At 35.1% G+C, this 15,390-nt stretch overlaps 2 protein-coding genes across 3 annotated transcripts in view; both read right to left on the bottom strand.

Moving 5' to 3' along the window:
• Positions 1–326: 326 nt before the first annotated feature.
• ilkap (integrin-linked kinase-associated serine/threonine phosphatase) lies at positions 327–5,025 on the bottom strand. 2 transcript variants are annotated; one of them, XM_082180232.1, is made up of 10 exons: positions 4,507–5,025; positions 3,939–4,049; positions 3,703–3,817; positions 3,336–3,442; positions 3,167–3,260; positions 2,423–2,510; positions 1,790–1,923; positions 1,353–1,472; positions 1,140–1,221; positions 327–773 (listed from the first exon to the last, which is right to left on the bottom strand). In XM_082180232.1, exons 1-10 carry the CDS (start codon positions 4,547–4,549, stop codon positions 633–635), a joined length of 1,035 nt encoding a protein of 344 aa, XP_082036358.1. In that variant the 5' UTR covers positions 4,550–5,025; the 3' UTR covers positions 327–632. The 2 variants fall into 2 exon arrangements, with proteins under 2 accessions (XP_082036358.1, XP_082036359.1); XM_082180233.1 differs by having other exon boundaries at positions 3,703–3,814; positions 4,507–5,024.
• Positions 5,026–8,493: 3,468 nt separating this feature from the next.
• The window catches only part of dgkd (diacylglycerol kinase delta), a 40,007-nt gene continuing 33,110 nt past the window's right edge, over positions 8,494–15,390 (bottom strand). The window contains 3 exon segments of the mRNA XM_082179926.1: positions 8,494–12,254; positions 13,294–13,424; positions 14,200–14,317. Coding sequence (XP_082036052.1) covers positions 12,165–12,254; positions 13,294–13,424; positions 14,200–14,317 — 339 coding nt within the window. The 3' untranslated portion in view covers positions 8,494–12,164.

Raw genomic sequence — 15,390 nt, 5'->3', positions numbered from 1 at the left:
AACAACAATATAATAAAAAATAATAATAACTAAAGACAAAACAAAATCTCTGTTCAGGTTCTTACCATAGATTGTAATAAAATGGTTCTTACGTGTACCAAAACAATTCTTTACTTACACAATCCTAAATATGTGGTTTGGTTTAATTGCTGACTAAATTATATAAACTAAATAAAGCTCTTTCAAGAGTGCATCCGTATCCGGTTTGATATTGCTGCTGTTTTATACCATCTATACACAATGTATCTTTAAATACACACAAATGACATCATGCTATGATGAAACTATCCATTGGCAAACACACAGGAGTTCAGAGAGGACACAGATAGTGGGAGACTGTATAAAAGTTTATTATTTAGAATTTGATGCCAAACAGCACAAATACTAAAATTTGACACAGTGTTTTCAAAAGCCCTGCTTTGAAGAAAAAAAATTTTGAGATTCAAACATCTCTATAATAAACCACATTTCATTTCAGCACCATTTACTACTGAATTCATGCATTCATGTGTATCTGTGTGTTTAACAGAAAATATTCTGAATGGAAGTGTGTGTGTGTGTGTGTGTGTGTGTGTGTGTGTGTGTGTGTGTGTGTGTGTGTGTGTGTGTGTGTGTGTGTGTGTAAAATGCTTTCAGAACTCAATAGAGATGAGAATGACAGTGACATTGTCTGCACTGCCCCGCCTCACAGCCTCACTGGCCAATCGGTGACAAGCAGCCTCAAAAGGCCCCGCCCCTTCGCTCTGCCCCTCCTTCTGCTCCACAGTCTCGTTCTAAAATAAATAAAAACTTTTTAACATACAATGCAAACAGCAGTAATTACAGTAGCATTCAGAAAAAATACAATAGCGTTTATAAATATTCAGAATCTTTTTATTTTTTATATTTTTCATATTTTCTGTTTTCATTTTAATTAAAGATTTTGTCATTTTGATGTGTTCTTGTCTTTTTTTTTTTTTATACGTCCTTGGCAACCAGCTGAAATAAAATAAGTTTATGTTTTTTTAATACTTTTTTAAATTATATTTATTTTATTTCAAGTAAAGAAAATGTTTATTTACCGTATTAGTGTATTATAATAACCCTGACACAAAGCAAAGACTAACAAATATGAGGGCGATGAGGATTAAAACACACACCTCTAGAACGTCGAGGACGAACTGAACGGCTTCATCAGCAGAAAACACTTTGAAAAGCCCGTCACATGCCAAGAGAACGAATCTGAGTAAACACACACACAAAAACCAGCAAAATCCATTAGTGTTTCACTGAGGAGAGAAAGTCCCACAGGTTTGGAGTCACATGACGGTGAGAGTAACGCGTAAGTGTGTAAGAGTGTGTGTTAAACCCACTTGTCGTTTCGACTGATTTGACAGCGCCGCAGGTCTGGAGTGGAGATCACACCACAGCGTTTATACTGACCGTCACCTAGAGAACGAGACACTTCCAGCACTCCCAGCACACGGCCGTCCCTGCGCACACACACACCGTTACAACCCGAATCCCAGAAGCACTACAGGTGCACACACACACTCTCTCACTCACTCTCTCTCACACACACACACACACACACACAGTTACAACGACTGCAACCCGTATCCCATAAGCTCTACAGGTGCGCACACACACACACACACTCTCTCACACACACACACACACACACACACACACACACACACACACACACACACACACACACACACACACACACACACACACACACACACAGACTCACACACTCAAAGACTTACACACTCACTTACACACACACACTCTCTTACGCACACACCTGACCGTCCCGCCTGCTCTCTGGATCCTCATGCGCTCCTCATATATAATGGGATTGTGTTCCTTACTGAGAGCCAGAGTCACACACTTCCTCTTCCCAGAATCCTCAGCCTGTTCCAAACGACACAGCACTGCCTAATACACACACACACACACACACACACAGTTAAGATGTTTTGCATTGTGGCATTATTTTCCCCCATATCAGAATTTTTACGATCATTGTTTTTTACGATCGCTAGGACACATTTCTCAGCACAGTTTTCACAACTCTTCACACAGTTCTTTACCAACTTTCAGCAGTTCATTTCACATCCAAAGTGCACTAGCACACTCCACACACACTCTCACTCACTAAAACACTCCACACACACACTCTCACTCACTAAAACACTCAACACGTCTCAAATCAAGTCTAGCGAAGGTTTCACCGAAGAAAACACATAAAACAATAACATCTGTGTAGATGTGGTATTACTGTAGAAATGTAGCAAATTGCTGTCCTATTCAGTTTTCTATTATGTTAGGTTTTAAACTAAAGTGAACTAGTGATTGTAAAAAAAAAATAAAAAAAACCCTGTAATATGCATATCATTTTAATAGAAATAATTTTAGTTTTTGTGTTGAGACTTACTCTACTGTCTCCCAGGTTTGCCACATACAGAACATCATCAACCGCCAGCATACATGTGGCCGTGGAGCCGTCCTTCCATGCGGGCTTCCTGCGAACACACACACACACACACACACACACACGTTTACTTAGCTATCTAAATGGGGACACTCCATAGACATAATGGTTTTTATACTGTACAAACTGTAGATTTTACACTAACCCGACCCCTAAACCAACCCATCACACACACACACACACACACACACACACACACTAACCCGACCCCTAAACCAACCCATCACACATACACACACACACTAACCCGACCCCTAAACCTACCCATCACACACACACACACACACACACACACACACACACACACACACACACACACACACTAACCCTACCCCTAAACCTACCCATCACACACACACACACACCCTACCCCTTAACCTACCCATCACACACACACAAACCCTACCCCTAAACCTACCCATCACACGCACACACACACACACACACACACACACACAACCCCTAAACCTACCCATCACACACACACACACACACACACACAAACCCTTTTTTTTGCATTGTTACTTTTTAAAAAAAAACTTTAATTACTTTATTTTTATACCAGATTAAGAAATGAGGACGTCCCTAAAGGGAAGTTTTTGGAGATTTTGTCAGGTTTTGGTCACTTCACTTCACTCTCAGGCTCAGATTAATATCATATGCAGCAGGATCTGAAGCAGAACTCACTGGCTAGACGCTCTCTTCAAGAAATCCTCGTCAGTTTGACGGAAGGTGTCCAGCAAACACTTCCTCACCAGCTTCTCCAAACTCTCCACATCACCTGAGAATCAGGATGCATTATGGGTACTGAGGCTCATTATTGTAGCTTTGATTGTGACGAGGATCAGGCGTTTACCTTTGGGAAACTTGCTGACCAGCGTGTGATGAAGATTGTCAGCAGCAAATTGCGACGCTCGAGCTCCACCGTGACCATCAAACACTGCGAAGTACGCGAGCCGAGAGCTGTACACACACACACACACACATCATATAATTATCATGTAATTATACTGGCAAAAGTATAATGGATGGATAGATAGATAGATGGATAGATAGATGGATAGATAGATAGATAGATAGATAGATAGATAGATAGATAGATAGACAGATAGACAGATAGATAGATAGATAGATAGATAGATAGATAGATAGATAGATAGATAGATAGATAGATAGATAGATAGATAGATAGATAGATAGATAGATAGATAGATATCACTCACACTTGTGGAGGTAGATTAGTGACGCTCAGCTCTGGAAGCAGAACGTGAGCATCTTGCATCTCTTCTCTCTCGCCGCGTCTCGCTGAGACGAAACCCTGGAGTTTGGGAAGATCTGCTGGGACACAGAAAGAGATGGAGATCATCACAGGTCTTCTCTCTCTCAGTACAAACACACACACACACACATCCTGAACACACTCTCTGTCAGCAACACAATGTGTGCGAAAGCTGAAAACCTTTACAAACTTTCTTTTCCTCTTGATTCTGGTCTTCCACCTCTGTCTCTTCTAAACTGACGTCTCTCTTCCTCTTCTCACCTCGTTCCTCATCCTGCTGTTTGGCTTTAACTGAAATCGTTCAACAACACTTCATGATTAAAACCAAATCTCACAGAGAAATAGATGTGTTGAATCACTTCCAAAGCCATCCATCTGCATTAATACACAGGCTATTTTTCCAAAATGTAGTGAGCTTCCTACCAAGACAGAATTTTGAATTTGAAACACAGACATATATTTACATTACATGCACTCACATCCAAACATATTAGCAGTAATATAATATGCAGTGTCAAGTGAGCACATATCTGCAAGAATATTTAAGGTAAGCACATTAATTTAACCTTTTAATAATTAAATTAGCACTTTATTGTTGTAGAAATGTATGTTGTAATACTGAAGCCAGGCTCGTGCAATCAGCATTTAACTGTCCAATTTCTACATTAAACTGTCCAAATCACACACTTTAACACCTATAATGCATACAAGCTTGTGATTATTATATTATTTGTGTGAATTAACCCACCTGGATCATTTGTAGGTTCTGGAAGATCATCAAATAAATCCATTTCTTAACCAAAGGTGAATAGAGAGTCTAAGGTGAAAAGCTGTTTAGCTTCTGATGAACCACGAGATACTCACCGATTCTCTGATCAAATGACACACGTACACCAGCAGATAAACTCTAAAAGAAATAAATATAACGACACAAAGATCTGTTGTTTGCTTTTTAGAGAGTAAAAGGGAGCAAATCAGCAGACTAAGGACAGGCGCTGTTTGAAAGTGAGTGTGTTTTGAATGCAGAAGCTAGCAGGCTAATGCTAACTGAATGAATTTAAAAAGGAAATGTACAAAATTATGTTTAACACCAGTAAACATATCGTATTATATGTGGCTAGCTGTTATTATACTTATAAAGCAACTCAAATGTACTTTATAATGTAGGAATACCTATTGCATTTTTGTTTAAAGATCATGGCTAGTTCTTCACGTTCGTCAAGCGTTGGTGGTATAGTGGTGAGCATAGCTGCCTTCCAAGCAGTTGACCCGGGTTCGATTCCCGGCCAACGCAGAAACATTTTTTGTTTCATTAAAAATAAATGCATTTAAACTACAGACGTTCTTGCTTACAGTTTTTCTCAGTCGCTTTGGTGCATTTCTCACATCACTATTTACATTTGCACAACAGTTAGTTCAACCTCAACAACATTCAGTCATTTGTGCACATCATAGTCGCAGTTTCTCATTCCTTCCAACAAATTGCAAATGCTTTTGGACATGCATCAATTGCTTTCATACAACTCTCTGCTGTTTTATAACATTATCATTTGCTTATGTCATGTCAGTCAAAATAGCCTACTTGTGAATGTTGAATAGTCATTCCATATAAAACTTATAGTCCTCATTTCATTGCTTGAATCAATACATACAAAAATGTTGAACTAGTTGTCAAAATCTGTCAAGCAAATTTTACACATTTTTTTAAATCTTTTTTTTCCCTGAAAATGTCTCCTAAATTGAACAATTTCTCTCAGGTGAATCTCAGCTTTCACTGATGAGAAGGGGTGTGTGAAGCATTAGTTGCAACCAATGATGTGGATGTGCATGAATGATTACAGTACTATGTATGTTGTATGTTCAGTTCCAATATGTACTGCAATATTGTTTCCAGTTGTGCACAGCTCTACCCAAAGGGAGTTTATGTTTGTTGTAAATAAGGGTGTATTTGTTCTTTTGCACAATGCTGTGAACAAATTACAATTGCAAAGAGCATATGCAGTAAAAATGTGAAACATACATATTCAGTGTCTTGTACTCAGTTACCTCACTAAATACAGTAATGTGTAACTTTACTGTATTTTTCAAATGCTGTGCAAATAGTATATAGTGCTGTCTTGAGCATTCTCAGGTAGTGTCACCAAGATCTGACTTTTTTGCATCGGAAAACATTTACAGAGTAAACTGTCATAATGAAAACATGACAAAGTCATTTGACTATCTTGTTCATAAACAATGGTGTCAGGACTTTTCATCTTGATGACACTGACACTTTCATTGACATGAATACTTGCTTTTGAGGAATGAGCTCTCCATTTTGAGCAAGTGACACGCTTTTGCAGGTTATCAACTAGGTTTTGCAGTTTGTACTAATTGTTTTGAGAACTGCATTAACTGTTGTGCAAATGTAAATAGTGATGTGAGAAATGCACCAAAGCGACTGAGAAAAACTGTAATAAAAAGTAAACAGTAGCACTAAAGTAGTACACTCAAAAAAAAAAGTTGCTGAAGTACTGTCAACTTGGATGTTTAAGTCATTTCAACTTATAATAGGCTACATTACACTGACTTAAACATGAGCTTTCAAACGTATTTCCCGTTACAGTTACAAATTACTTCATAAAAAAGTATTCAGTAATCCAAGCACTACAATATAAAAGTAATGTAATCTGATTACTTTTGAATTACTTCGAGGTCATAAAGTCAAGTAAACAGCAATATCATAAAAGTACTTTTATTTAATGTGAATTTAAAATGTAAACTAAAAAAAACTAGGCTATTAAAATTAAGCAATCGTGTCTTGTTTCACCAACTAGCCACTGTATATCTAATTATATAAAAGGCTATACTGACATCTAGTGGCTACAGTATTGTATTACAGATGGTTTTATTCTTTATTTTTTATTTCTTTAACATGTCCAAGGGAAAACAAATAATTATTGTTTATACACAACATTAAAAAGTCTACACACCATCTACATATTAGTCTATTTCAAAACACATGTTGATCAAGGCCGTGATATTTCACTTTCTGACCCTGGCGTTAGCCTTTTTTTTTATGGGGACGAAAAAATCCTGTTCATTTCTACATTTCCTAGCTCATTTTCCATTAGAGAACTTACACAAAACTGCGATCGTACAAACTTTGGAATTTTAAATCACAGACAAACACTACATTTTAGCTAACATGATTTCCGTGCTAGTCGTAGGCTAACTGCAGATGTTTAAGTTGGATTTTGAGTCCTTCATACCTGGAAGGCATTTATGTTGTAGCCTACAACCATGTTGTTTCCTTTTTCCTCTTTTAAAACAAAACAAACGGTGAAATTTCCATTTCCCCCGCGGGAAGCATCATAATTAATAACTTAGCTGCGAATCAACTGCGTCCCCGAATGGGGGTCAGCCCTATGTTCCCACATTTCTAAGAATTTTTTTTTACTGAAAATTTTGAAAATTAGGCCCTATGTTCCCACAGCCCTATGTTCCCACAACCATATGTTCCCACAGTCCTATGTTCTCTCATTTAACTATGTCCCCTATGAAGGGTAGGTTTTAGTGCTTGTGCTGGTACAGGGATAGCCCAATTACATCCCAGACAAGTCTCCCTCCTGTGAGGGGTAGGTTTAGGTATGTTAGGGTTAGGGTTAGGGCTGTGGGAACATAAGGCTGTGGGAACATAGGGCTGTGGGAACATAGACATACTCCCCTTAGAATAACTGTGTTATTTGCTTGGGCAACAGAACCAGGAAATAATCAAACAGCGCTTAATATAGCGTTATCGTGTCAAAAATAGTTTAGCTTTAAATGAAACCATTGTAATCCTGTAAGTATTCCCTTTCCTTTCTTTTTTTTTTTTTTTATAACAAAATTTAACTGTATTCTGATTACTTTGTTTTTTTGATGTAACTGTAACGACTGGTTACCATTTTTTGTATCCTGATTACGTAACGCCGTTACATGTATTCTGTTACTCCACAACCCTGTGTAAAACTGACAAAAAAATATCAAAGTGCTGACTTATTTATTTTGATGAGTTAAAGCTATGTAAACATATGATCATCGAAAATTTTTTTTACAGTGTAATAATAGTAGTAATACGCCCCAGTAGTATCTCGCATATATATATAGCAATGTGTATATACAATGTGCAGTTATTTGAGTCTTTCGTGTGACATGCATTTTTCTAATTTGTTTACCTTAACTTTAAGAATTTTTTTATTATAATTGGAAAATGGAAAACACTTCATGCAACAATGGGTGATCTGTGATATATATTTATATGACAGTATATAATTGATATTGAAATAGTATTTTTTTTCAATAAATATATAATGAAAATAAGTGTACAGTATAATGAGACTACACAATGCACTTTATTTAAATTAAATTACTATTAAAATTATTTAATTTGTTATAAATAAAAGTGACTAATGACTACACAATGTATTTATATATTAAAAATATATTATACAATAAAAATAAATGTGTAGTATAATGAGACTATACAACTTACTTTATTTAAAATAAATTAGTATTAAAATAATTAATTTTTTATAAATAAAAAAGTACAATGACACTATATAATGTCATTTATTGAATTACTATTATATATAAAAAATTATCATAAATATAAAATAAAAATATATGTGCAATTAATTATGACACTATATAATCTTATTTATAATAAATGACTAAAATAATTATTTTTATAAATAAAAATATATGTACAGTATAATGATACTTAAATGTAATTTATTATTCTGCATGTTTGGTAAAAAACTGTGATAGATGACACAAAAGACAGCAGTTTAGCGTTACACACACCTTGTTTTACACTGGCGGTTTTACTGTACAGTAAGAAGTTTTTTACATTCTTAGCAGTGGCTATATACACAACAACAACAAACATAAAAAAAAAATTAAAACATCAAAAATCAAAGATGGACAACGTCACATAGATGTAAGTTATAACTTAACAATAAAATAAATATTTAACAGTCGGAGAGATTGGACGCCCCTGGAGTCCAAAATGACATGATATGAGTCTGACTTTAAGACTGTATCTGGAGGAGAGAGAACACACACACACACACACACACACACACACACACACACACACACACACACACACACACTCACTCACTCACTCACACACACACACACACACACACACACACACACACACACACACACACACACACACACACACACACACACACACACACACACACACACACACACACACACACACACTCTCACTCACTCACTCACTCACTCACTCACTCACTCACTCACTCACTCACACACACACACGCACTTCATGTCTATATCTAACAAGACAACATGTAGACTTTCTCACATACACAGATGAAGTGTGAAAAACCATTAAAGGGTTTAAAGACGGTGTTCATCAATGTTTCATCCCAGAAGGGTTTGTAAAAAGGCATTTAGAAACACTATAGAAAACATTTCATGTCTCGTCAAGGCGACTGTGTGTGGCATCGAAGGGTTTGCATGGCATTCGAAATATGATCAGGTCGTAACCAAAGAGTTTCCAGACCGTCACACAGAAAAATCCTTCATGACTGACTGACTGACACCTTGAGAAACAAAGGAAGTAATAAAGACAGAAACACGTTAAACTCGTCGCATTTTGATGACGTCAGCAGGGACAAGCTGGAGCTTTACTGAAGCTCAGTTTCCTCAACCTGCAATGCCTTGAACTCAATCACGACTTCAACAAAACAAGCTGACCATTTCCATTACTTTTCTAGGTCTAGAAATCACCTTTTTAAATTTGATGACCTTTATGTTTCAAGGTTTCTCAAGATTCCTGATTCTTCAGAGAAAAGCAGTTGTCGAGAGTGTGAAATAAAACATGAAATACGTTGATTTTGAGTTGTTTCGGCTTACTTTAATGCTTGTTCCCCCTTTGAGAAGCACTGACCAATGAGATTTCACCATGGGCGGGGCTAGTTAGGACAAACCCTCAGTCATAATTACCGTACTTTCGAAGATAATGAAGACATGTGATGTTCTGCGGCAACACCATCAGTGAATCAGGTGGTACAGAGGTCACATGGTGCAAGTTGTGGAGCTCTCAGGAAATTCCCAGTTTACAAGTTGTAATTACGAGCTCTACGAGGACGAGAGTAAGCTGGAGTCTCGTAATTACGACACGTCACCTATTCATGGAAGAGACCAGGGAGGGAGTCTGTGAAATACTCTGCCTTTTAAAGCCTACATGTAAGATAGATCTTTTAATCCTTCCCTCGGGTCATTTTGACCCGGATTATTATTATTATTTCATTTTTTTAAGTGAGTGTTCATCTCAGGGGTCCAAGACCTTTTGTCTTTTGTCACACTTGAACCACGAATACACATAAAAAATGTAATGGATTCGAGGAGTTTTGTGGTTGAAATAAAAAAAAGTAATGAATCGGGTCAATTTGACCCCCTTAGGAATGAATGGAGTGCGAGGAATGCTTCAGTACACAGAGAAACTCTAAAAATAAAGATTTTATAAAGTCTACATGTGTATCTGAATGCATACTGAGGAGAAACTGACTTTAGGACCCAGCGGAACAGCTCATTTGCATATAGAGCTATAAGGCCATCTAGTGGCAAGAGTCATCAAATATCATGTTATATTTCTTTTCCACAAAAGGTCGCAAAGACACCCAATGTAAGATATTTAGAGCTGAATTAAAAGGTTAAGGCATGAAATTGTGAGTTATTTTGAATTTAAGTTGAAAGAATGTGAGGAAGTAATGTGCTTAAATTACTATTTATTGATTAAATCTAGTAATTTAAAGGTAAATTAAAAAAAAATCTACAAAAAAAATAGCAAATGAACCAAAATGAAATAAAATTAGCTTCAAAAATTAAGTATAATTTTAGGGCTTCGGGCCATTTTTATTTTATTTTATTTTATTTTATTTATTTTGACCCGCGAGGGAAGGATTTGTTACAAAACGCGAGGGAAGGATGAGCGTAATGAATGGAAATCTACAGTCAAGCACAGAATCAGTAGATAGAGCTTAACTGTGGCGTTAGTTTGGGGTCTAATAAACGTTTGCTTTTCCAAACCAAACATTTAGTCTGAAAGCGTTTCTGGTTGGCATTTCCAGATCATTCCAGGATCATATATAGATGGAGAAGATCGAGATTTCAGGCTGATATGTGAACGTTAAGGGCAAAGCAGAGAGTTTGATTGGTCAGTTCTGTTGATTGTCACCACAACATGTTAAAGATCCCATGATGCATTTCTCCTGTGTGTTGATTCATTTCTGCTCTGAAAAGCTCAAATCTAGCGAGCTGCCCGTATAGACAGTGTTTTAAGGCACTCCTGACTCTCTTTAAGCCAAATCCATGTATGATGACATGGAGAATATGATTCATTCAATACAGGAACGAATCAATGAAAATAGACTGTTTTGAATTCCTGGAGCACAAACTACATGTTGATCAAATAAAAAATTTAATTTAATTTATACTTTGAATGCAATGTAAGCCGCTTGATAAAAGCATCTTTTAGATGCATAAATGTAAAAATACAATATATATTAGTGCTGGGCAACAATTAATCGCATCCAAAATAAAAGTTTGTGTTTACATAATATATGTGTGTGTACTGTATATCATTATTTTGTATATATAAATACACACACACATGCATGTATCTATTTAATAAATATTTGCATGTATATACTGTTTATATATAATTTATATTATATATAAATATTTTATATATAAATAACAAATTTTTCTTAAATATATATACACATGCATATATTATAAATAGTATAGCACTAATTATAATTTTTTTCTTTTTTTTCCTTTTTTTTGTAAACAGACTTTTATTTTGGATGCGGTTAATCTAATTATATTGTATTTTACATATGTTGTGTATTTTGATGCTCATCGGAGGATCAAACGCGCTTGAAATCATTTGAGAGTCTCTCATGCCCTAATAAGGCAGGTGTCTATGTTTTAGGAAGCTAACTAGGTTTTGAACGGAGTCAAGAAGTGTCAAGACCACACGAAACCGACCAAACCAAGGCCTTGATGACATCAGAAGAAATAAGAGGTTGTTTCAGAAAGTTAGTCAGCGTTGATAGATCGAGTGAAAGTTGAGTCTGGATGAAGTTTCATCATTTGGACAGTCTGCAAACTCTCGGTACGACACTCGGATGGCTCTTGATAAGATCTCCGCCTCATAGGTAGTAAAACAGTGTTCCCCAAAGCCATGATATCACAGAGGTGGAGAACAGAAGGCACACTGTGATTGGTCGAGTCGAGGTGTTGTGGGCGGAGTATGGCTGGTTCCGGTCGTGACGGAGCGTCTGATTGGCCGGGTGAGGCTACGTCACGTCTGAACGAGGCATCTGATTGGCTGAGGAGAGTCTAGGCTTCGCTGGCTGTGCTGTTTCGACTCAAATCCCTGATTCCCTGCAGGATCCGCTTCATATGGCCCACTTTAGTCACGCCCAGGTCCTGACACACAAACATTAGATGCTTTCAGTCTGTAATTCATGACTGAAATAGAGCACATTTGAGTTGTACACAAAATATTGTTTTGTTTTATATTGATTATAACAGCGGATGCCATGACCCTTTGACTCCAATCCTACGTTTTTTTTTAATTATTGCATTTTTTAGAACTTAAAAACAACTTCCATTCATTGACAGAATAGATTAACAATATATAAAAAAATATGTACAAAAAAAAGAAACGTAAAAAAAAAGCAATACATTTTAATTTATAAGTGCCCCATTAACAATGTGAAAAAATAATATTATAAATGTATATTTTTTTATATAAATTTTTTTTTATTAGTCTATTACATTATATCATTACTCAGTATATAGTCCTGAACCATTAGATGCAGTGTTATTTAAGTATCACTGATATACTATTTATAGTTTTTGTTAATATTCTGAATTCATTTTTCAAACTTTATTTCATTTAGTAATTTTATTGCATTTGTAATTTGTTTTCGTTCTCTTAAAATATGTCTATAAAGTTTTTTTTTTATTAAGTTTATTTAGTTTTAGTTATGTTAGTGCTTCAACTTAAACTAAGTGAAAATGACTTGGCAACAAGCTGAAATAAAATACACTTAAGTTATATTTTACTTTATTTCGGTTAATGTTTATGTGATTTTAAGTAATGGATTTTTAGTTTCAGTTAACGATAATAACCCTGATGAGATCTGATATTTATTTATTTTATTCTAATTCTATTCATTTAATCAATTTATTTTTATATTTATTTTAATAATTTATTTCAATTAATTATTTTTAATCAAATTATTTTTAATTTAATATATTTATCATTTTAATAAATTATTTATATATTTATTTTAACCAAGTATATTTATTTATTAGTTATTTGCATAAAATTGTATTTGAATCAAACTTAGTTAGTTTCATCTTCTCTTAGTTCGTTTCATCTTCTCTTAGTTGGTTTCATCTGGTCTTCATGATTGATGTGTTGGTTCTGTGTTTACAGCACAAGTAAAGCGTGTCAAACCTTCAGGTCTCTCCTCTCCAGCTGGAGCAGTTCTGGTCCTCTGATGTCGTGTCTGATGAAGATCTCCTTATACTCGGACAGACAGAGCGTCTCCAGCCAGACGCCCACCTCCTCCACACCCCAGGTGTTCACTGCTCAGAGAACACACACACCTTTTACACTCACACACACACTCACTGGATGAGCTGAGAGAGGTGGACACTAGGGCTGGGCAAAAAAATTTATTTTTAAAATGTGGTTGATTCAAAATCGATTCTCAAAGGCCACGAATCGATTATTATTTTTTATTTTTTTCATATTTATTTATTTTATTTATATCTATCACCCAAAAGCCAGAATTAGTTTTCCTCCACTGTTCATAGGCTAACCTGATCCTGTTTGATCAAGGCATGCCACTGTGATATTCTCAAATTTTCAGCATCAATTTTTCTATTCATTGCATGCATTTGAAATATAGAGTTGGCTTCTGTTTAAATGTACCTAAAATAAAAAGAGTTTAATATACAGGGTTGTGGCTCTTTATTTCTTTTTATTAATTAACCACTTGTAAACTTATGTTCACTGTTCTTTTTTATAACTTAAAGGATAATTAAAAAAGGATAATTTTTATAAAATAAAGGATTTGTATTAAATCTATATTCATTGAGTCGAATCGAGAATCGAAATCAAAAATAGAATTTATAATCGAAATCAAAAACCAAATCGAATTAAGAGCTTGTGAATCGAAATAGAATTTAGAATCGAAATCGGAAACCGAATCGAATTAAGAGCTTGTGAATCAAAATCGAAAATAGAATTTAGAATCGAAATCGAAAACCGAATCGAATTAAGAGCTTGTGAATCGAAATCGAATGGAATTGGAACATCTTAATGGACACCCAGCCCTAGCGGACACTCAGGCCATACCTGGCATGTTGAGGGCGGCGCACGTCTCTTTATTTTTGTTGTTTTTGTCTTTCTTGAATTTGGGCACAAGGCGAAACTTTGCACTGCGACTCCGCTTGGAGAAATCAGACAGCTGACCCTGCACACAAACACACATTAATACACTGGAATACTGCACAATATACCAAAATACAAACATTTAGCTGACGCTTTTATCCAAAGCAACTTACTAATGAAGAGAGCAATAGAAGCAGTTAAACTAACAGTAGGACAACAATATGCAAGTGCTGTGACCCTTCCCAGTTTAGTCTAACACAGTATATGTAATTTTATCGAAATAATATCGAGATATGGCTTAGTGCGCTTGTCAAATCATGCAAGCTGTGATTTAATAAAATAAATATAAGCGCTACTATTATGAGCTGCATGCATGTAAATGAGCAACGGCAGCACATGATTTTATCCACCGGCAACCCGTCAAAATAAAAGCATGATGGGTTCCTGTTTGAAAATGGAGAAATTAAGACAAATTTAAATTTAATTTAAATTTTACAATTAAATCAAATTAGTTGTATTACTCAATTCTTTTTTAATTTTACAGAACAACTGTGTTATTACAATATATTTCTTTTTTTGTTTTAAATATCTTTATTAAATATCTTTTAAATATCTGGTTTGGACCAGTTCAGTATGACTTAAAATAATAACACCTATGATTTTATTGGTATTAAAAAAAAAAATATTTCACAAAATAAGAAATATATTGTAATAACACACAAAAAAAAAAAACGAATTTTGTTTTCTAGTGTTGAATTTTTCCCCCTTTTTTTATTTTATCACAATAAAATCTGTTATTATTTTAGTCATATTGAACTGGTCAAAACAGTGGGAATTATTATAAGATTAAAAAATATATATATAAATAAAATGGTGTAGGATTTACTTTGAAATAATTTCCACTCAGAAATTTCTAGTAAATTTCACAAATAATTGGCATGTAAGAATGTTGAATTAAACGTGAAATTTTGAAGTAGAAAGACTGATATTTCTTATAAAACTTCTTCCAATAATCTTTGTCTTATTCACAACTACAAAAGCGTAGCTGAAGCTTTTACTAAATAGTTCAGCACTAAAAGTATTTTGCCATTTAAAAAAGTCTTCAGAGTAGAAAGTACATTTTTAATCAGTTTTGTTTTTCTTATTTTCTATGCA

The sequence above is a fragment of the Leuciscus leuciscus genome (genome assembly GCF_965113295.1).
Source record: "Leuciscus leuciscus genome assembly, chromosome: 9".
Taxonomy (NCBI): domain Eukaryota; kingdom Metazoa; phylum Chordata; class Actinopteri; order Cypriniformes; family Leuciscidae; genus Leuciscus; species Leuciscus leuciscus.
The sequence above is the reverse complement of the archived record's forward strand: the minus strand, read 5'-3'. Positions and strand labels throughout refer to the sequence as shown.

What these genes read in the sequence shown, in the direction of transcription:
- ilkap (XM_082180232.1), bottom strand. Translation starts at nt 4,549, where the DNA reads ATGGATTTATTTGATGATCTTCCAGAACCTACAAATGATCCAG. An exon ending in GGTCAGCAAGTTTCCCAAAG is followed by an intron (nt 3,261 to 3,335) that starts GTAAACGCCTGA and finishes CCTGATTCTCAG; the next exon opens with GTGATGTGGAGAGTTTGGAG. An exon ending in AGAGCAGGCGGGACGGTCAG is followed by an intron (nt 1,473 to 1,789) that starts GTGTGTGCGTAA and finishes GTGTGTGCGCAG; the next exon opens with GGACGGCCGTGTGCTGGGAG.